This window comes from Cricetulus griseus, chromosome 5 (assembly GCF_003668045.3).
Source record: "Cricetulus griseus strain 17A/GY chromosome 5, alternate assembly CriGri-PICRH-1.0, whole genome shotgun sequence".
NCBI classification, from domain to species: Eukaryota; Metazoa; Chordata; class Mammalia; order Rodentia; family Cricetidae; genus Cricetulus; species Cricetulus griseus.
Genome location: NC_048598.1, coordinates 58,839,625 through 58,862,959, shown reverse-complemented (window position 1 = coordinate 58,862,959; position 23,335 = coordinate 58,839,625). Strand labels below are relative to the sequence as shown.

The 23,335-nt window shown below is 39.1% G+C and overlaps 1 protein-coding gene across 1 annotated transcript in view; it reads left to right on the top strand.

Moving 5' to 3' along the window:
- Window positions 1-23,335, top strand: part of Thsd7b (thrombospondin type 1 domain containing 7B) — a 706,540-nt gene that overhangs the window by 611,219 nt on the left and 71,986 nt on the right. The window contains exons 15-16 of the mRNA XM_027417733.2: window positions 4,704-4,837; window positions 17,664-17,814. Coding sequence (XP_027273534.2) covers window positions 4,704-4,837; window positions 17,664-17,814 — 285 coding nt within the window. The remainder of the gene's footprint in view (window positions 1-4,703; window positions 4,838-17,663; window positions 17,815-23,335) is intronic.

Here is a 23,335-nt window from a genome sequence, read left to right as displayed (position 1 = left end):
AGCAATTCCGTGATTCTGCCCCGTGCTCTGCACGCTGCTCTGATGGATGACCAGATACTGCCAGCCCCATCTTGTTCTGCCACAGCCTCAAGCAGCGTCTTCCCTGCCATGGTTGACTGTAACTCCAAACTATGAGACAAAATAATATGTTCCCCCTTATTTTCCTCACCACCAGGTATTTGATTACAGAAAAAAAGAATGTCATTAATACAATCATCTCTTGGTGACTGGTGATTGGCTGCAACAAGTTTAGTAGACAGTGCATATGGGAAACAGACATCTCCAGAGTGGAACTCTCAGATAGCCACATTTACACTCCAGCTTGGGCATTTGCCTTTTCAAGCTTTAGTTGTTTTTAACTATAGGTAAGGATCACACCATCCTGGTCGAACTCAAATGATTCTGATGATGACGACTTCAGGCAGAGTATCTTACACACAGGATTGTTGTGCCATCTTTGCTGATTGTGATGGCACAATTGAATAGAATGTGGGCACAGTTGCCTGTGGCCAGGTGTTCACTGCCACACATACTACATTGTGTGCAATCACATACAAGCCAGACTAATGAAACTAGAAAGAAACCCTCTTGAAGCAGTGAGATACTTTAAAGTCAGGATGGAAAAGAGTGAAAGTAATTGACTAAATAATAAAAGGATCATATTTGGTAAGCTGAGAGTAGGAATCTGCATAGAGAAAAAGTGGGAGGCATGGAGAAGACAGAGAGACAACATGAACAGAGAAATCTAGAAGGAAAGTTCTTAGAATTAGTGGCCAATGATTTGGGGCTTCATCAGAGGTCATTTAATACTTCTTAGGTAAAGTGTTCACAGCACTTAGGATAGAAGGAAGCCCATCATGCTAAAACTCTCAGTACTCCTGGAGGCCATCTCATTGCAGTAGGACAGAGCCTGGCTCTAACTTGGCAAGGTCTTTCGACCCAAAGGGTCCTCAGAAAAGATTTTTATATTGTGCTAAGTATCCGTGTTGAGGCTGGAGGCCTGGGGGCTGAAGGATTCTACTGAGGTCCTCACCAACAGCTTTGATGCAAGGTTTATTGCAACAACATATCAGAGGCTGTAAATGCATCTTCTCCCTCCTCCCTCCCTTCCTCTGGCCATCCCTCCTTCTCTCTGCCTTTCTCCATCCCTTCCTTCCTTCCTCATTTATTAATAGTTTTTACCATGTGGTTATTTTATTTGTTGTTATTAGGTCCTAAACTCTAAAACTGTGATATACAATAGAAACAACACCCATGCCCCACAGAGGCCCTGCTTCCAAGCTTGTGCCAAGGAAGTCCATCTAGCTAGAAAGGGGTCCCTGAAAGCGCTGCTTAATTAAACTGATCCATTGCAGCAAGTGCAGGTTTATTTCATGAATATTAAAAGACTGACTCAGTGAATGAGTTTATGATATGAATCTAGAGCTGGCAAAAATTATAAAAACCCAGGTCCCCAGCGAAGACGTAATGAATAGGACTCATTTCTAGGAGAATAAACTGGTGCCTCTCTCAAAGGATTTAGAGTTTTCAGCAGTGTAGTTAGCATCCATGGCCCTATTAAAAGCTCTTATTTTCTCCTAATTTGTGCCATTTAGAACTGATTTTCATTTAACTTTCCCACGGCTCATTTCTCTCCTGCAGAACATTTTCATATGATTCCCTGATAAAGTCCACGTGGAAACACATTTCATTATAAAGCTATAATAATAAAATCAGCACCGGCCAAACAGCAATACACACTAGTCAGAGAGAAAAGATGGCAGCGAGAAATCAGACTCCAAATAGTTAATCTTTCTTTTTAAAATTCCTGTTGCATTCTTGCCTAATGTGGGTGTTTTTCAACCACCTCCCCCAGGAAAGGCAGGCCCTAGCCTGATGAGCAAGGGCTTTATGAGACAGAGCTCATTGCTCTCCTTCATGCCAGATCTTCAGGAAATGGCAGCTACCTCCTTTGAGTTGCATTTTATTGTCCTTTGTAAAATATTCCTGGTGCCATAGAGTGGGTTGCACTGGGAGAGTTAAATGAAAGGCATCTTGCAAACTGGGTACCTTCAAAAATATGTTAGAGTTTAACCAAGATCTTCCAAAACATAGCCTTTTTCTGCCTCCTGTCAAAGACTGACAAGTGTCTCTGTCTCTCTGTCTCTCTGTCTCTCTCTGTCTCTCTGTCTCTCTGTCTCTCTGTCTCTGTCTCTCTCTCTCTCCTCTCCAGCAAACACATATGTGAAGAGTATAAATTGTGGGTGTTTTTCTATATTCTCTCAGTATTATTTAAGGTCCAAATTATACAGATTGTTAATAGTTAAAAAAAAAATACTAAGATGCTGAGCAAAAAAGAGATAATCAGACAGGGTAGAGCTAAGCCTTCCATGAATATTTCCCCCTCAGCCTTGCATACCATGGCCCTAATCATCATCCTGGACTGGAGTATGTGGGCCTTAACAGCACAGGCTATGGAGATAGAGGTGTTGGATTTATTTGGGCTTTGAGGGAAGACAGGCATTAATCATCGAGAATGAACAGGATTGATATAGAGCCCATGGTTGGGAATATAGCTCACCAGTACAGTACCTGCTCAGCCTAGACAAAGCTGTGGATTTAATTTTCAGCACTAAAATTAAACAAAAATGGAATATAGATATGGAGAAAGGAAAACACCAAGTAACCTCATGAGACTGGAGAATGTCTTTGAAAAGGAACTGAGAAGATGGCTCTTCATCTTCCTCCACAGACCTTCTCTGCTTTGCAGTAGTCTGTCATTGTGGTTAGCTTCTCAGACCACCGGAGACAAAGGAATAAAAGACAGCAAACTGATGCATTCCAAGGCAGGTACATGCATCTGAGCAGTTTTTCATTTCCCGTCTGATCTTAGGACTTACATGGGAGGGAGCGTGGTATAGAAGTGTAAGCTCTTCTTGTATTGATAGCTTAAGAAAACTGGGTATGTTACCCAAAGGATTTCCCACTCATTTTCTATTCAGTTTAGCTTTTAAATTTAATTTTGATCTATTTCTTAGATGCTTGAAGGGATTCCTTGTGTCTTCTTGTGTTCCATATTAAAGTGTTTATGAAAATACATATTACTATGCATTAAAGGATATGGACAGATAACACAGAAATTCAGAGAAAGCCACATTCTCCTGGTGTGCCTGGGAAAGGTAAATCCTTGGTTGTTAGCTTAGTACCTGTCTGGCAGAATCTTACATTTTTTGTTTTGGAGATTCTCCTCTTCCCTCTACTGTCCTATGAGAGTAGGAGCAGACTTTCTCGGCTGTAAATAGCTGCCTCCTTATTCTACTGTCAGAAGGCTTTCGACCCTGCCACTCCATTCATGTCAGCTATTACTTAGTCCCTCCCTCTCCCCACACCCACTTCCCCTTCTGTCTTCCTTTCTCCTTTGATTTTGCCCATACATAGTCTTCACCCCGTGTTCTCCTTTTCCTTGTGAGCTCTGTGTGCCAGGGCTAAATAGAATTCCAAGGTTAAAAATAATCCCTGACATTGTGATTCCTAAGAACTAGTGTCTCCAATCACTTTCTCACATGTGATTTCAGCAAGCATGTTGGCAGTGCTCCAATCTTTGATTGTCTCATTACACTGTGCTTTTCCTTGCATTTAGTAGGAACCTACAGGCTGTGTTTCTATTGGATGGCTCTTCCCAGTCTTCTTCTACAATGGAATTAGAAAGGAGGTCATGGGAAAATACTAATATTTGGCACTTGTTTGAAAGGAAAAGCTTAATTACATCTTTAGTAGTAGACTGCACCCCTCTTTTTCATTCTGCCTGTTCCGGAGTCATCTCTGTGAGCCAAAAGGTTCTATTTTCACTATGCCTCTTACAATACAAGAAGCCAGCATCTGTGATGAGAAACAATGAATGTTCAATGCAGCAACAAAGAGACCTCAGTTGCCTGTGGTATACTGCAATACATTCAGGAAAGGCTTAACAGTGCATAGGGAAGAGCAGCAGAGTTCAATGTCTTCACTACTTTATTTTTTAATCTTAAAATTATAAATATCCTTGATAATCATATCAAATGAGTAACACGTTGGCAGTATCTATCTTGTATTGTGTGTGTGTGTGTGTGTGTGTGTGTGTGTGTGTGTGTGTGTAAACATACTCATTTTAGCTACACACTGAAACCATTCTACAAATAGCTACATTCCTATAAGCCACAATGCTCAGGAGGCTGAATGGCTGCCTGTTAGCATTAATCATTTGGAGGCAAAAAAATTTTTTTTCAATGTAAATAATACCACTTTTCTTATGCATTCTAAAACCTCCCTCAAATTCAACAGTAAATTTGCTTTACATGTGTTTGTTTCAATTGACTTGGTAAAGCATATCTGGGAATATGATATATCATCTAATTGAGAGCTGGCATCTAAGCGATATGAGCAAGCTCTTTGAGGAAATGGAATGATAATGGAATGTCTGCTCCCAGCATGGGAATGGCTGTCTTTTGTTCTTGTTTGAGAAGGCATACCATCAGACTTCAGTTGATTTTCTTGTGTGCTTCTTCAGGCAACTTACTAAATTCAGAGAGGGCACATACGTCTTCTTTTAGGGGGATGTGATTTGGCTAATAGACCTCAGTGTCATTTCTCAGGTTATGTTCTGCAGGCATTACTAAAGGATTTTCTATGACCTGGATAGTTGCACATAATGTTTTTTCTTTTTCTTTCTTTCCTGCTTTTGACAGGTTCATGAAGCAGTCCCATGTTACAGTGAGTGCAATCAATATTCCTGGGTTGTAGAACACTGGTCTCCATGCCAAATCAACAATGAGCTAAGATCTCCACGCTGTGGAAGAGGAACACAATCTAGAAGAATCAGGTGTGTGACATTGAGGAGATAGAGCATTTGCGATCTTCCTAAAAACATGGGTGTTGCTATCAAGAAACCTGATGATATCCATTCCGTGTCCTCTGACTCTGCTCAGCTTGAGAATACATGGAAACAAGTATGTCCCTCCTACCCTGTGAGCAGTGAGAAGGCCTCTGCAGTCCACCATTCATGGTCTTTACTCTTTCCCAATTATATTGGGGACATTCCATTGTAAGGACCAGATCAGTGTCCTTCCATTAACTCCCAGCCACCACTGCTAACATACCAAGAGGTTATCACTGATTTGCCATTTCTCATTTCAGCATTGATAGCTTTTAATCTATTTTGAGATTTTTTTGCATCACACTGAAAAACTTAACTTAAACCATCCAAATACCAAATACCAATACCCAAATACCAAAATTCAATGAGATCTATATATAATATTTATACATAATCTTAACATAAAAAGCACACCTATAAAATAATTGTAAATTCTGGGTCTCTCTGGGGAAGCTTGTCAAAGGATTTTGTCATACACATTAAGCACTGAAAACAAAAACATCCTATGCCTGAGTTTGCCAGGTTGGTATATATAGAAATAACTTATAACCGAAGAACAACTGCTTTCACAACAAGGTATAATACAAATAAAATTTTACCATTTGGACAAATAAAAGTTGAAGTATTAGTACACAGTTAGCAGTATGTAAAATAAGAAGAAAGATTAGTGTCATCATTACCCACCTGAATAGCACAGGGCATTAATTTTTCTTTTTTTAATTTTTTAAAGTTTATTTTACCAAAATCCTGTTGAAAGCATGGAGGAAAAACATTTTTTGCTTTAAAATATTTTTCCATTTTTTATTTGAATTAGAAACAATATTGTTTTACATGTCACTCCCAGTTCCCATTCCCTCCCCTCCTCCCCTACTACCCCCTCCCCAACTAAAACCCTACCTATCACATATCCTTTCTGCTCCCCAGGGAGGGTGAGGTCTTCCATAGGGTGTCATCAGAGTCTATTATATCCTTTTGGATAGGGCCTAGGCCCACCCCCGTGTGCCTTGGCTCAGAGAGTATCCCTCTATGTGGAGTGGGCTCCCAAATTCCAAACCTATACTAGGGATAAATACTGAACTACTACAGGAGGTCCTGTAGATTTCCGATGTCTCCTCATTGAAACCCACATTCCTGGGGTCTGGATCAGTCCCATTCTGGTATCCCAGCTATAATTCTGGGGACCAAGAGTTCCCCGATGTTCAGGTCAGCTGTTTCTGTGGGTTTCACCAGCCTGATCTAGACCCCTTTGCTCTTCACTTATCCTTCTCTGCATCTGGATTCCAGTTCAGTTCAGTGATTAGTTGTGGGTGTCTGCTTCTACTACCACCAGCTGCTGGATGAGGGCTATCAGGTTGCATATAAGTCAGTCATCAATCTCATTATCAGGGGAAGGCATTTAAGGTAGCCTCTCCTATGTTGCTTAGATTGTTAGTTGGTGTCATCTTTGTAGTTCTTCAGACCTTTCCCTAGTGCCTGATTTCTCTGTAAACCTAAAATGCCTCCCTCTATTATGGTATCTCCTTTCTTGTCTTATTCTATTCTTCCCCCAACTCAACCTTTCTGCTCCCTCATGTCCTCCTCACCCCTCCTCTTCTCCCCTTCTCATTCTCCTAGCTCCCTCCCCGCTCCTCCCTTGCTCCCAATTTGCTCAGGAGATCTTGTTCCTTTCCCTTTCTCCAGGGGACCATGTATGTCTCTCTTAGGGTCCTCCTTGTTTACTAGCATCTCTGGCAGTGTGGATTGTAGGCTTGTAATCCTTTGCTCTATGTCTAAAATCCACTTATGAGTGAGTGCATACCACATTTGTCTTTTTGTGATCGGGTTACATCTCTCAGAATGGTTTCGTCTAGCTCCATCCACTTTCCTGATTCCATTTCTTTCTGCTGAGTAGTACTCCATTGTGTAAATGTACCACATTTTCTCTATCCATTCTTCAGTTGAGGGGCATCTAGGTTGCTTCCAGGTTCTGGCTATTACAAATAGTGCTGCTATGAACATCATTGAACAGATGTCTTTGTTGTTTGAATGTGCTTCTTTTGGGTAAATGCCTAAGAGTGGGATTGCTGGATCTTGTAGTAGACTGATTTAGTTCTGATCCCCACTTTTTAATAGGATTGTTTGGTGTTTTGGAGACTCGATTCTTGAGTTCTTTGTATATTTTGGAGATCAGCCCTCTGTCAGATTTGGGGTTGGTGAATGAATATCTTTTCCCAGTCTGTGGGCTGCAGTTTTGTCTTACTGACTATGTCCTTAGCCTTACAGAAGCTTCTCAGTTTCAGGAGGTCCCATTTATCAATTGTTGATCTCACTGTCTGTGCTACTGGTGTAATGTTCAGGAAGCAGTCTCCTGTTCCAATTAATTCAAGGGTATTTTTCACTTTCTCTTCTAATAGGTTCAGTGTGGCTGGATTGATGTTGAGGTCTTTGATCCATTTGGACTTAAGTTATGTGCATGGTGATAGACATGGATCTATCTGAAGTCTTCTACATTCCAGTATCCAGTTATGCCAGCAGCATTTGTTGAGATGCTTTCTTTATTCCATGGTATAAATTCAGATTCTTTGTAAAAAATCAAGTGTTCATAGGTGGTGATGCCTCCAGATGTTCCTTTATTGTTGAGAGTTGTTTTGGCTATCCTGGGTCTTTTGTTTTTCCATATAAAGTTGAGAATTGTTCTTTCAAAGTCTGTGAAGAATTGTGTTGGGATTTTGATGGGGATCGCATTGAATCTGTAGATTGCTTTTGGCAAGATTACCATTTTTACTATGTTGATCCTACCTATCCAAGAACATGGGAGAGCCTTCCATTTTCCAGTATATTTTTTAATTTCTTTCTTTAGAGACTCAAAATTCTTATGGTACAGGACTTTCACTTTTTTGGTTAGTGTTACCCCAAGGTATTTTATGTTGTTTGTGGCAATTGTAAAGGGTGATGTTTCTCTGATTTCTTTCTCCACAAATATATCATCTGTATACAGTAGGGCTACAGACCTTTTTGAGTTAATCTTGTATCCTGCCACTTTGCTGAAGGTGTTTATCAGCTGTAGGAGTTCCCTGGTAGAGGTTTTAAGGTCACTCATGCAGACTATCATATCATCGGCAAATAGTGAAAGTTTGGCTTATTCCTTTCCAATTTGTATCCCCTTGATCTCCATTTGTTGTCTTATATCTAGCTAGAACTTCAAGGACAATATTGAGGAGGTATGGAGAGAGTGGACAGCCTTGTTTGTCCCCGATTTTAGAGGAATTGCTTTGAGTTTCTCTCCATTTAATTTGATGTTGGCTGTCGGCTTGCTGTATATTGCTTTTATTATGTTGAGGTGTGTTCCTGTTATCCCTGATCTCTCCAAGACCTTTATCATGAAGGGGTGTTGGATTTTGTCAAAGGCTTTTTCAGCATCTAGTGAGATGATCATGTGGTTTTTTTTTCCTCAGTCTGTTTATATGGTGGATTACATTGATGGAATTTTCATAGGTTGAACCACCACCCTTGCATCCCTGGGATGAAGCCTACTTGTTCATGGTGGATGATTTCTCTGATATGTTCTTGGATTCGATTTGCCAGTATTTTATTGAGTATTTTTGTGTCAATGTTCATGAGGGATATTGGTCTGTAGGTATCTTTCTTAGTTGTGTCTTTGTGTGGCTTGGGTATCAAGGTTATTGAAGCTTCATAAAAAGAATTTGGCAATGACCCTTCTGCTTCTATTTTGTGGAATACTTTGAGGAGAATTGGTGATAGCTATACCTTCAATTTCTGATAGAATTCTGCACTGAAGCCATCTTGTCCTGGGCTTTCTCTCTCTCTCTCTCTCTCTCTCTCTCTCTCTCTCTCTTTTGGTTGGGAAACTTCTGATGACTTCTTCAATTTCATTAGGGGTTATAAGTCAATTTAAGTTGCTTATCTGTTCTTGATTCAATTTTGGTAAGTGAACTCTGTCCAGAAAATTATCCATTTCCTTTGGATTTTCGAATTTTGTGGAATACATGTTTTCGAAGTATGACCTGATAATTCTCTGGATTTCCTCTGTGTCTGTTGCTATGTCCCCCTTTTCATTCCTGATTTTATTAATTTGCATGTTCAGTCTCTTCCATTTGGTAAGTTTGGATAAAGGTTTGTCTATCTTGTTGATTTTCTCAAAGAACCAACTCTTTGTTTCATTGATTCTTTGTATTGTTCTCCTAGTTTCCACTTTATTGATTTCAGCCCTCAATTTGTTTATTTCTTGGCATCTACTCCTCTGAGGTGTATTGGCTTCTTTGTGTTCTAGAGCTTTCAGTTGTGCTGTTAATTCTCTAGTGTGATTCTCCTGTTTCTTCATGTGGGCACTTAGCACTATGAACTTTTCTCTTAGCACTGCTTTCAAAGTGTCCCATAAGTTTGGGTATGTGGTGTCCGCATTCTCATTGAATTCTAGGAAATTAATTTATTTTTTTTATTTCTTACTTGACCCAAGAATTGTGCAATTGGGTGTTACTTAATTTCCATGAGTTTGTAGGTTTTCTGCCATTTGTGTTGTTGTTGAATTCTAACTTTAAAGCATGGTGGTCTGGTAAGATACAGGGGGTTATTTTAAATTTTTTATACCTGTTGAGGTTTGCTATGTTGCCAAGTATGTGGTCGATTTTAGAGAAGGTTCCATGTGGCACTGAGAAGAAGGTATATTGTTTTGTGTTTGGGTGGAATGTTCTATAGATGGCTGTTAAGCCCAATTGGGCCATAACTACTCTCAGTTCCTTTGTTTCTTTGTTAAGTTTCTGTCTGTTGTTCTTGTCCAGTGGTGAGAGTGGGGTGTTGAAGTCTCCCACTACAAGTGTGTGCAGTTTTTTGTGTGATTTGAGTTTTAGTAATGTGTCTTTGACGTATGTGGATGCCTTTGTATCTGGGGAATAAATGTTCATAATTGAGACTTCATTCTGATGGATTTCTGCTGTGATGAGTAGGAAGTGACCTCCTTCATCTCCTTTGATTGATTTTAGTTTAAAGTCCAATTTGCTGGAAAATAAGATTGCTACCCCCTTTTGGGGGGCCCATTTGATTGGAAAATCTTTTCCCAAACTTTAATTCTTAAGCACACCTGTAGCCAGCCCTTAGGAGGCATGGTTACAGTGTCTCCCTACAAGGTACCGTCTGTCTTTAAAGTTGAGGTGTGTTTCTTGTATGCAGCAGAAGGATGGATTCTGTCTTCTTATCCATTCTGCTAACCTGTGTCTTTTTGTGGGTGAGTTAAGATCATTAATATTGAGGGATATTAATGACCATTGATTATTCATTCTTGTTTGTTTTGGATTTGGTAGTGGTGATGAAATTATGTGTGGGGTTCTATCCCTTTTTTCTTTTGGGTGTTGGTAAACTGGGATTGTCTATTGCCTGTATTTTTCTGGTTGTAGTTAACTTCCTTGGTTTGCAGTTTTCCTTTCAGAACTTTCTGTAGGGCTGGATTGGTGGATATGTATTGTTTGAATCTGGTTTTGTCATGGAATATCTTGTTTTCTCCATCTATATTGATTGAAAGCATTGCTGGGTATAGTAGTCTGGGCTGGCATCCATGGTCTCTTTTTGTAGTTAGAATATCTATCCATGACCTTTTTGCTTTCAGAGTTTCCATGGAAAAGTCAGGTGTAATTCTGATAGGTTTGCCTTTATATGTTACTTGGCATTTTTCCTTTGCTGCTCTTAATATTTTCTCTTTATTCTGTATGTTTGGTGTTTTGATTATTATGTGTCAAGAAGACCTTTTTATGGTTCAGTCTACTTGGTGTTCTGTAGGCTTCTTGTACTTTCATTGGCATGTCTTTCTTTAGGTTGGGAAAGTTTTCTTCTATGATTTTGTTGAATATGCTTTCTGCTCCTTTGAGTTGGATTTCTTCACCTTCTTCTATACCTATTATTCTTAGGTTTGATCTTTTCACAGTATCCCATAGTTCCTGGATATTTTGTGTTAGGGACTTGTTGTACTTAAGATTTTCTTTGGTTGATGAGTCTATTTCTCCTAGTGTATCCTCAACTCCTGAGATTCTCTCTTCCATCTCTTGTATTCTGTTGGTTATGCTTGTCTGTAGTTCCTGATCATTCATCCAGCTTTTCTATTTCCAGCATTCCCTCAGATTGTGCTTTCTTTATTGTCTCTATTTCAGTTTTTAGGTCTTGAAGTGTTTCCTAGAAAGATTTGTTGATATCTTGTATTTTTGGTTTGTTTTTTCTTTCATTTCTTTAATGGATTTTTCTCATATCCTTTTTGAGACCCCCTATCATTTTCATGAAGATGTTTTTAAGGTCATTCTCATCTGCTTCATCTTCATTGTGATGTTCTGGTCTTGCTGGTGTATGGATCCTACTCTCTGGTGGTGTCATATTGCGTTTTCCGTTGTTGGATGTGCTTTGATATTGTCTTCTTCCCATCCTTTCTTCCAGTGGATGTAGCAAGAGTATCTTCCTCTCCTGGTGGTATGGGTCCAAGGTCCCCTCCTGGTAGATGCAAACAGTCCCAATACTCTGATGTCTGTCCTCTTCTCCTGGATGTACGTGGGACTATTACCAGGGCCTTGGCAGCCTGTGTGTGTGCCTGCCAGCCAAGTTCGGATCCCATGAGCAGGCCTCTGGCATCAGTTGCCTTAATTTTTCATATTAGAAAACCCTACTACAAAAGAATAGGCAACACTGAAATCAGATAGTTGTCTGTTGAGGTAACCATTAGCTAGAAAATATTGCCAAGGAATATGCTACTTTCTTGTGTTAACTTTGACCTTGAGGAAGCTTCATCATTCAGTAATTCACCCCATAATGGCCACTTCAGCAGTTCCAAGATCTCAGAAGGGTATGACAAAGCAACAGCAGATAGCAGAAGTATAAAAATGTTCCTCAGTAGTCCAGGCAAAAGCTGAGAACTCACTTCCCATTCCTTATGTCCATTGCTGCTTTGCTTCACAGTCTCTTTGGCTCAGGTTCTAACAGACTTTGGGCCATTTCTTTGTCAAAAACCTCTGCCTTGTATCATACTCTCACATGATTGTGAAAAGTGACTGGCCAAGCAGGTTTATAACATAAGCTGAGGCATCATCCTGCACTTCCTTCCTGTTTAGTCCTCTTTGCAATTTTAAAAGGAAGTCTCAAGAAAGGTAGAAAGCTTTAAAAGAACCAGTTGTTGCTGACAGAACCGTTTCACACTAATGGAGGAAAACACAGGTACCTAAGCTCCTTGAAGTCTTACCTCTCAGCTCATATATATGCAGCCTGATATATTAAAAATAAATACAAAAAGAATGCAACTAATAGAAGTTGCTATGTGGCATACTAATTCTACCCCTCCACAAATCCATCTGCCAAAGTGCTGACCCCTGCAGTGGAGATAAATGAGATCAGGTAGTTAGAGAGAGAAAAAAAAAAAAAAAAAACAGGCAGTGAATCTGCCCTGAATGGTGTCTGCATAAGAATGGGAGATTGGGAGGCTAAGCATGGTAATGTATTTGGGAGACAAACTCAGAAGGAACAGAATTTCATGGCCAACCTGGGCTACATAAGATCCTCTCTATAATGCAAAATAAGACATGGAGGGGGAGATAAGGACACAGATGCATTCAGAGGAAAGACCATAGACACGGGGAAGGAAATCAACTTGCCAACAGGTTACTCTCAGATGTCAAGATTTTAGAATGAGGAGAAAATACATCTGTATGGCCTATGCTACCTCCTCATGATGTTTTTCTGTTGCTATAGTTGTCCTAGCTGACCAGCACATGCTCACTGTTAATGTCGTGTGCAAACATGTGAACCAAATCTTCCAGACACCATATACTGCAAACTATTATTGACCTTAATATGACCTTGTAACAAGAAATGAAACATATTATCTCTTCCCTTTCTTACGACCTCAGTGCTAGACTACTGCTTCACTGTTGGTTCACAACTGTGGTTAACTCTCAGTTCAAGCCATATTTATGATCTTTTGCTTTCTATGTCCCAAACATGGTTCTAGGCATAGGAAATAAAATAGTTAACAAGGAATAATTGATTCCTCAAGTAAAACTAAAACTGACAAAAAAAATTAATTCAAAATGGCTTTTCAAAATGCCAAGAATAAAACTATGGTGTGTTTGAAGTTGTGGGAGTCCTGTTTTAGAGAGGTTGGTCAACAAAGTGAAATTTGTGCAGAAACCTGAATAAAATGAGAGACCTGTCTGGATGTGAAAGAGACTCCTCTGGGAAAGCAGCATGTGGCAGATGCTTCCTGTCTTGATGAGAGAATAACCATACGTCCCACATGGCTAGTGATGGCACGAAAACCATGTTGTGTACTTTAGGGAAGGCAAAGGTGGGACATTATTCTAACTGCAGTAAGAAGCCAAGAAACTATGAAAGGTTTGGTTTGGGACAGAGGGGAGGTCCCATTTATACTTGTCCAAAATAACCTGCCTAGGGATGGTACAGAGAAGGTTCTGAATGATACAAAAATTTGGAAGCAAAGGTGTAGGTTTGAGGCCATTGCAGGGTTCCAGGTGAGAGAGGCTGTCAGTTGAATTTGGTTTAATAAATTAAAGATGATGAGAATGTCAATTTTAGAATAAATTTCAAAGCTACAGAACATGGTATATGGTGATTAAATGGTCATAGAATTGGAAAGAAGGAAATATAAATATTGATAACTGGTCTGATGAATAGGAAAGATGATGGTACCATTTGCTGAGTTGGGAAATGTGAGAATAGGGCTTAACAAGGAAAACAAGTTAGCTTTCAAACACGTGGAATCTGAGATATGATATTATCTTTCCAACTGATCTATTATAGGCTGGTATTGAGAGGAAAGATTTAGGTTATCAACTTCACTGTCATTAGCTTATAGCATTTTGAACCCTAGGTAGCTCTAACACTCTAGCATTTATAAGTTAGAAAGACTCAAAGAGAATAAAGAGAATGTTTCTAAATCTGAGACCAAGAAAATCCAGAGAAACAAGAAAACAAAGGGAATAAAGGCGAGCAAGAGAGGGTTTTTTTGTTTTGTTTTGTTTTGTTTTGTTTTGTTTTGTTTTGTTTAAGAAAGATGCAGTAATCAGTTGTCTCAAATGCCACCAAGTTCTCTGAGCTAAGCACTGACCACTGAACTTGGCTGTGTGGAGTCTGAATGATTCCTGTAAGAGGGCTATCTGCAATGGCAATGGAAGCATGACTAAAGTGGTTCAATGTGTAAAAGTGGAGGGGATAAAAGTCAGAAAGTGTTGACAGCAAACACTGAAAATGCCTAAAAGCAGTTTTGCAGCATTTGGGTGGAGTGAGTGATTGCTGAAGGGGAGATGGGCAAGAAAATGGATGACATGGGATAGATAATGGATTGCTGCATTGCATCTAGGAACACCTTCAATTTCAGTCTTCTTAAGTCTTCACTTGTGGAATGCTCAGGATCCCTAGAAATGCATCTCCTTCAATTGTGAATGAAATAGATAATTCTAATAGCCAGTATTCTGGGAGCACAGTGAAAGGATTGTAGTGTGGCAGAGAGAAGGGCAGCCCCCAAAGATGTCTGCATTCTAATTCCTAGAATCTGATGTGTGTGTGTGTGTGTGTGTGTGTGTGTGTGTGTGTGTGTGTGTGTGTGTGTGTGTGTGTGTGTGTGTTTAAAGAGAGTTGTCAGGCACAATTACAAGACCTTGCAGTGGGACAATAGTTCTAAGCTGTCTGGGTGGACACTCCAAAATGATAGAGGGAGTGAGAAAGAAAAAGACATACCAACAAATGGTGATATAAAGAAATGTGAGGATTCTGATTTGTAGGTGGAAGAAAGTACCACCAAAGAAAGACAGTGGCTTCTAAAGCCTGAAAACTCAAAGAAACATTTCTAGAGTTGCACCTTTGTCAATCTCTGCATCTGAACGCAGGCCCTTGGAAACATATGTTGTGTGTCTATGTTCCTCAGTTGTAAGATAATAAATTTTTGCTGACTAAGCTACTAAACTAATGATGGTGTTGTTTTCAGGAGGGAGACATCTGCTGAAATTCCTGCTGGACTATAAGGTCCTACAGTGTACTTGGACTTCCTAATTCAATGGCATTTGAGACCTTCTCTAGATATTAAACATTCAGTTGCTTGCATGGAGAAGAGACAGACAATCACCAGATTGTATGCATTATAGGAAGGCATCTTGGGGTCTAAGATACCTATTAGAAACATTTTCAAAATCCCTCTAGCATTTTACCCCATTTTCACCCCAATACCCCATCTCAAATACTTGGTACTACATATTCTAGAATTTTCTGTGGGAGGTTTCTATAATATAAATATAGTTATTTTCTTTTTTGTTTCTTAAAGGCTCACTATGAGCCACCTAATTTGTGGCAAATATCTTGTATCTGGTACCCAGTAGTTGGAAGATAGGCCTTTCTGCACCCCATTACTATGAATACAGTTTTGTTCATTAAGATCTGCAAGAGTCAAGATAAGAGAAGAGGAAGCTATGACTACAACAGAATATGACTCTTCTTATCATCATCATTAATTACACATTGGTTACAAATACATTTACTACTGCTCTTGTGATATATTGTAAATGAGCAGAAATTGATGCCTATGTCCACTGGATATCATTAGCCAGAAGACTTAACTTCTCTTTCTTGGTGAAACAAAAGAACACAAGCTCAGTGCATGCCATCAGGAAAGAATGCACTTTCTGTCTTTCTCATTTTGTCCTGTGAAAGAAATGAAGTCATCTATGGACCTTCCTTCTCCTATTGACTCCTAACTCAGAAGAAATGGAAACCTAGAGAGGACTTTGTGCCAGGCCTCCCTCTGATGGAGACATTACTCTTCCTTTCTACTCATGCTCTGTTACTCTCCTGTATACAATGGTTAGATTTATTTTACTTCACTCATATAGCTTGTTTCATTTTCCACCCCATCTCCTAAAGTTGTGGGTTTTTTCTATTTTAATGTATTAAAAGAAACTCTTTTGATGAAAGAGTATAATTACGGGTGGGGCGCCACAGTGCTTCAGCACATCATTCTTAAAATGCAGTGAGTACCCTGCAATTTAAAGACAATATTAGACTACCAAATGCCTTGTGTCCAATCTATCTATCCCAGGCTAGTCTCAAACAGCCACACAGTCACAATCCTCATGCCTGAGACTCCTACATCTTGGGATATTGAGTGTGTGCCACCATCTGGATACCATTGCCATTTTTATGTTCACTTCTACTGTTAACACTAAAACAAAACACAAATATAGTGACTATGTTTAATTTTCTTCTGGTTTTGTACCTCAATAACCAGGTCCTGAAACAATAGTAAGCCCTCAGAATTCTTTATTAAATAAGGCCAGGTCACACTAATCTTCAGCACTTGAGAGGTAACACTGGGAGCATTAGAAGTTCAAAGGCCACCCTGGGGTATGTAAGAACTTGACTCAAAAAAATTAACTAAATCAATAAATATTGACAAAAAAATAATTTCTAGCATCTAACAAAAAGGCCTGGCTGATCTTTAGTATTAAAAATACATCAGTATTAAAAATAACTTAATATTAGTATTAAAAATAAATTTCTGAGATACAAATATCGATAAATGGCCACACCATGGAAATATGGCAGGGTAAGTTTTCATAACACTGGTACACTCATACAACCAACCCCAAAGTCAAAAACAAAGTATTTCTAAGATTACCTATGCCCCTGTTAGTCAGTAACCATTCTTCTAAGGGAAACCACTAGTCTGTCTCCACAAATTATTACTCCTTCACATTAAACATCTATGTGAAAGAATCATCATATAATGTAGAGATTTTGTGTGCAACTACTTTTAATAGCGTATCTGTGCCACCCATGGCATTTTGTGTACCAAAAGTCAATGCATTCTAACCCTTTATTGGAGTCAATGCAATTTATAGCAGTGGCTACAGCTGCTATATAATGTTGATCAGTTGAACTACTTCTGGCTTGGATGAATACTGCCACTGTAAGCATCTCTAATTTGTGGTTTGTTTGATGTGAGTTTTATGCATTTCTATTTAAATGCCAGGCTGTGTGGAGTAGAAACTCTCAACCAGTTTTTACATACTTTCCCAACCAGCAGAGTGATATGATTTATTCATCATTGACACTTCTGCCAAACCTTGATATTGTTCATGTATTTTACTTAAACCATTTTGGGTCCAACACTGTGATTTAGACATGATTGAAATCTCATCATGTGTACCCAGAACATGATGACAGATATCATTGTATCTGTTTTATCTCAAAATTGAAGTTGATGCTCTGTTGGCCATGCAGGTGTAATGTATATCCCTGGGCTTGTGTGGGCCATAACAATGTTTTCAGGTTACCCTTTGATTGTGATGTCCACATCCTACATAGACATGTAAAACTCGGATGCCTTTTTAAATGACTGATTAGTTTTGCATTGTTTTCCTGTCCCTTAAAATATGTAGAGTAAATATGAAGATTGTTTGGGAACTTTGAGAAGGGAATTCAAGAGACACAGAAAGTATGAGTGTTCTGGCTGAAACAAAGTCATCTATTCAGTATTTGAAGAAGGGAACTTTCAAGATCTGTAAAAATTGAAGGAATATGCACTCAATGCTGGACACATGTATACTCTGTGTCTCTGGAGAAATGGCACTGAACAGCACAGCCACTACCTGTGACAATTCTAAATTCTTTTACTTGCTGTATCAAGAGTTCTCTATTGAGTTATCATTCAATAAAAGACTGGATGAAGAAGATCAAGTTGTTTTCCTCTATCTGATAGTCATTTAAATCTGCCTTTATCTCCACCACTATCTAACAGGTGTGTGAGTACTGCTGACAGTGAAGGAGGGACAGTGGACAGGAACCTATGCAACCAGGATGATGCTCCCCCAGAAACCCAAGCCTGTTCTCTTCTGTGTCCCAGTGAGTGTGTCATGTCTGAGTGGGGAACATGGAGCAAATGCCCACAGGTAATTTCCTTTTTGATGCCTGAATCTTCCACTGTTTCCCTTCTTTGCTGTTCTCTACAAATTTATAACATGAGTTTTAAGGCTTTCCTCTAGTGATATGGGAAAAGACTATTTCCCAAGAACCCACCCATAACTGGAAGAAAAAGAGAAACAAACAAAAAATTACAAATGAGAATGAGCAATTTAAAATACCGTTGCCTCTTCCAAAGCATTTATGTTGAGAATGTGAACAAGGAAAATAGCCTGTAATGATCATGCTGTGAGTTGACTATGCACCATTTTTAAGGGGTCTTCTCTAGCACCAAATGACTCTCATTATAATGTCTTGGTTCTGTTCCATTTTCATCCTGGAAGTATCAATTTCCTCCTCCAAGAGTTCCAGCCTGCTGTGGATGCTGCTTCTTTCTGTTCATGACTCTGTATTTGCCTTTTGCTATTTTCCTAAAAAACGAGATGTTCTTTTTCCTATGTCACTGCTTCTTCCAGAGATGAAATAAATTAGGTGAACCATTTGCTTTATTTTTCCTTTTTTAGAAAAAGGAAAACATAACAGCAATGTGGAAAACATTAAATGGCATAATTAAATGGTATTTCCATATGGTAAATCTTGATGTTTTTAAGATTATATTTCTGCTTGGAGATAGCAAAAGAAAAACCAGAATGACTTCCAAATATTGCAAAGAAAGAACTTGGATGCATCAAATTAAATTCTCCTGTTCATGAAGTGTGGAACAATTAGGGAAATCTTGCTGTTGCAATGGAAAGTATCTTTGAAATGAGTTAGTAACTCACATTTGCATTTATTAATTATTGAATCTTTATTATTTATTGCAACTCAGTGAGTTCTGATATGTATTATTTTTATCTGCAGAGTGATTCTGAAGGTAATGCAATACTAAAATGACCCACCAATAATGCACTTCATTGTAGTGCTATTCTTTATTAGTTCATCATCATCATCTACTGAGAGTTTACATTTTGGGTCACATATTTTGGGCCAGGCCCAGGGTAGGACTGTTACCTCTAGTCCCATCACTGCCTACTTAAGTACTACTTACTGTAGGTGACTGTTAGGCTGGGAGTTGGAATAAAGTTCTCCATTTAACAAGTGCTAGCTGATAGGAAACTTATTGTGTCTGAGGAAGCCAGAGGTTTGGGGCTTATATTATTAACTCACTTAATTTTGGAAGAACTGAGTTCTACTTAAGCTGAACACTGTTCTTTCTTTAAAATGTGGTGTTTATTTTAATAACAAAGTGTTTTAACTGTCTGCATAACTTTTCCATAACAGGATGCAAACTTCCCACATTAAGATGGACATTAGCACAGTCTTTATTAATTAATCTACATATGGAAGAATGAGAAGCCTTGGGAAGTTTAAGTAAATGTAGAGGCTATCACTTTCCTGGCTTGTTCTAATTTATGCACAGAAGGTGCCAGAAAGTTCTAGAAGTTTTGCTGTGGAAATCTTGCTCTCAGGTCAAAGCCTTTGGTGACTGGGCTGAATTCTTTGTCGCAGGAACAGTTCTGAAATTGTTCCGGTATAGCAATTCACCTTTGATTCCTTGGGAAAGCTATTGTCTTTAAGGTTTCCCAATTGTAATAGTTCTGTTTTTTTGGAGTTTACAAAGTGGGGATCGCTAAAATACTTTAGCCTCCATTCATGCATCTTCAAGATGATATAGACAATTGCTCGCTTGTCAGTGTGAAATGAGAAGGCTGTTCCTTCACAAGCTTATGTAGTGTCACATAATGATAGTAATGATAGCCTTGACAGCAGCAGTAATAACTTTGAGCAGTCTCATGTGACCATCTCTGTGATGATTGTGAGTAACACTCTTTCAGAACAACAGTGCTAAGATGTCAGATCCTTGTTGGTGCCCTGACCACTGCCACCATGTCTTTTCCCAACCACCATGCTAATTTCACTGTAAACAGAGGCTTTGAATGAAAATGATAACCAGAACTCACAGCTGAGTACATCCCCTTTATCTAAGTATATTGTGCAGTTATGTCAAGTTGTGAGCTCTTTGCATAATGCCCCAGCATCCTTGGAGCTAATCAGTGCTGACGGCGGAGATGAGCATTGCAAAGACAGAGAGCTGGATCATTGTGCCTAAAGTTTAATTAGCATTTTAATGCACATTTCCTGAGGAAGAGGAAGCCATGATTTCATAATTATCCTCTGTACCATGTGTTGATTTAACAGGTCTGTTCACTGTTATCTTACCAATTTTTCTTTTAATAGTCAGCAGTGCAACATACATTAGTGGAGCAAATTCCTTATTCTTATTTATTTTTCCTTTCCACCAGTGTATAAGTGAAGTTTATATGTCCTCAAGAATGATAGTGGCATGGCGATTAAGCTTCTGGATTACAGGATCCTTGTCAGGACATGAGGACAATGGCATCTATTGTTCCAGGATGTAAAGGAAAGAGATGGCATCTATAAACTGATGGTGTTTGCAGCATAGTGTTGACTGAAGAAGAGAAGTGGAGCAGAAACCTATATTTATATTGATTGCAACATGGGTGGGAAACTGTAGACCTGTCATAGGATATGTTAAGCTCTATAGGAAATATCTCTTCCTATTTAATCTGACAAAAAATAGAAGACATTCTTTTCCTGAAATGTAACTTTGGTTTTATTTAATCAGCAACCCTCAAATAAGGCACTGGATAGTTAATCACTGGGCTACTGACCACCTTGCTCATTGCAAAGCAGTTAGAAGAACAAAGCAATGTGTTAGAAACAGTAGTGGGGGCATTGGAGACGTGTTGGGATGAAGAACTGGAGGCTAACAAGGAGGTGAAGAAAATTAAATCAGTCCAAGGCAGAAACTGAAGGATATGGGGATACATGAATTTTACTATTTTATTTGCTTGGGAGATTTTTGGTTCCCATGACATGCATATATCATTTTTTCTTTGTTACAATAACTCCTCCCGCCAGCCTGGTCCCAGTGCCCAGTCAACCCCAAATAACACACAGAGACTCTATTCATTACAATGCTGTTAGCCAATGTCTAGGGCTTCTTATTGGCTAGCTCTGTCTTAAGTATTAACCCATAACTACTAATACATGCATTTCTAAAAGGTCTTATCTTAATGAGAACACCAGACTCATGTGTCCTCTCCTCCCAGGATCACATGGCGACCTTCTACTACATTTCCCAGAATCCTCCTCCTCTCCTAGTAGAGCTTTCCCAACCAATAGTGTTGACTCTTGAAAAGTATTTTGGTATCATTATTTTACCTGTTTCCTTTTTAAAAAACATTTTTTTCTTGAAATTGAATATAATTACAATATTTTCTCCTTTCTCTTTTCATCTTCCAATACTTTACATGCTCTCTCTCCCTTTCCCTCCCTCCCTCCCTCTCTCTCTGCTCCCTCTTAAAATTACAGCCTCTATTTCTTTAATTGTTGAGATATATATACATATATTAACAATTTAATTGATATATATCCTTCTCAGTCCTTGTAATATTCCTTGAATTATATGATTCCAGGGCTAGCCACTTATACTGGATTATATTGGATAACCAGTTTGTAGTGCTCTTCCTTGGGGAAGACAGATTTTCCTTAGTTAGCTGTAGTCCTCTGTCTAAGGTTGAGACCCCATCAGATTGTCCCCTTCCATGTTAGCATGTCTGCCGGTGTCATCCTTGTTCAGGTTTTATTTAGGCAGCCATGCCAATGAGACTTCATGGGTGTAGCTCCTCTGACATTTATAGGACACTAAGTCTCACAGCAAAAGTCCTTGTTCCTCTGGCTCTTGGAAATCTTTCTACCCATTCTTCCATTACTATTCCAAGCCTTGGGTACAAGAGTTGTATTGTAGGTTTATCACTTGGGGCCAGGCACCACACAATCACTTGTTCACTGCATTTTGATCAGTTGTGGTTTTCAATAATGGTCCCTATCTGTTGCATTGTGACATTTATTTGGTGGGGGAGGTATTTTATGTGTGTAAAGCTAAATATATGAATATTTAAGTTTGTATAGTCAAACAAATGCACATGTTTGTACTTAGCCTTTATTTACTGCACATTTCCTCTTTTAGCTAATTCAGTTTTCTTTGTTTCCCCTGATATCCTTTATCCCTCCTGAATGTTCTTAGAATCCTATAGTTTTCAAACTGGTTTATAAATTTCTGGATTCATCGTATATATTTTAATATAATTTTTTATTCAAGTGTAGATGTATATACTTATACTACCAGTCTCTGCTAACGTTTTATTCATAAGGTGATGATACATATTTTCTATTTATGGCTGCTCTTGGAGATTGGCCAAAGAATCACTTAAGAAATAAATATTGACAGAAGAAAGCAAAGGTCTTGGTGATGATTATCAACCTGAATCACTTTGTGCAGAACCAAGCCCCAAAACTTCCTTGATAACTGTGTCTTAGACTTAGAAAACCCAAGTGAACATTAACTGATTCCCCTATAGCTGGGCTGATGAAGGCAGATATCCAGGTGTCCCCTCCCCTCAGCCAGATGGAGCCAGATGCTCATTGAAGACTAGTTCAGATGACGATTCATAAACACTTACATTGGTGTATTGTCACCAGGACTGACGAATGCCACAGTGGGAAGTTTCGAAAAGAATGAACTGTCCTTAGGTGTAATGGAATCTGAATTTTATCACTGCCTTAATACTGTGCATAGTGGACCTCTTTTCTACCCTGCCCCTCTCTCTCTGCATGAGTATGTCATCCTTCTGTGAAAGCCAGTACAGAACATCACCATTGTTCCTTCAGGCAGACTCTGCTTAGAAGACACAGAGAAATGGATGCCTATGTCCTGAGAACTGATCCATTTCTTTTATATTGAAAGTGCTCTGGCATGGCTTGGGGAAAGTCTGTGAGCCATGAGGTTTCATTACAAATGAATGGCACTTAGTACCAATTCTGCAAGCTGTGTTTTGCTTCTGGATGCAATTTGCCTCAATGTCTAGTGCTCCAACCACTTTCTCAGCCTCTCCTGACCATCTTTAACAAGAGGTGTTGGTATCTGGAGTACATGTATAATGACCAAGATCCTCGGGCTGTTCAGAGGAGAGTGATGGTGATTTCTCATCATCAACTGTGAATTCTGGGTTCTGCTAAACAATAATTGGCACTCAGCCAAAGACGACTGTTCCATCACTCTGGGGTTTGTGGAGGTGTGTTTTATCCAGTGCAGTGAGGTCTAATATAACCAGGCTGGTTTCCAATCCATGTGGGAAGCGTGCTCTCACTTAAAGGGAAACCTTACTACTCATGAATTAGGGCAGAAAAACAAGAACCCAATTAAAAAAAAAACATTGTATAGCAACTCCTTTTTTAAATTTAATATGACTGCTATGATTTTCTCTCATACAGTCTCATCTCTTTGATTCTTAATATCATTAACTTTGGGGTACAGACAAGCAGTGTCTATTCTCAAATTTCTCCTCTCTTCCCCTCTTTCCTCTATCACTATCACTCTATTTGCTGATCTCTCTCTCTCTCTCTCTCTCTCTCTCTCTCTCTCTC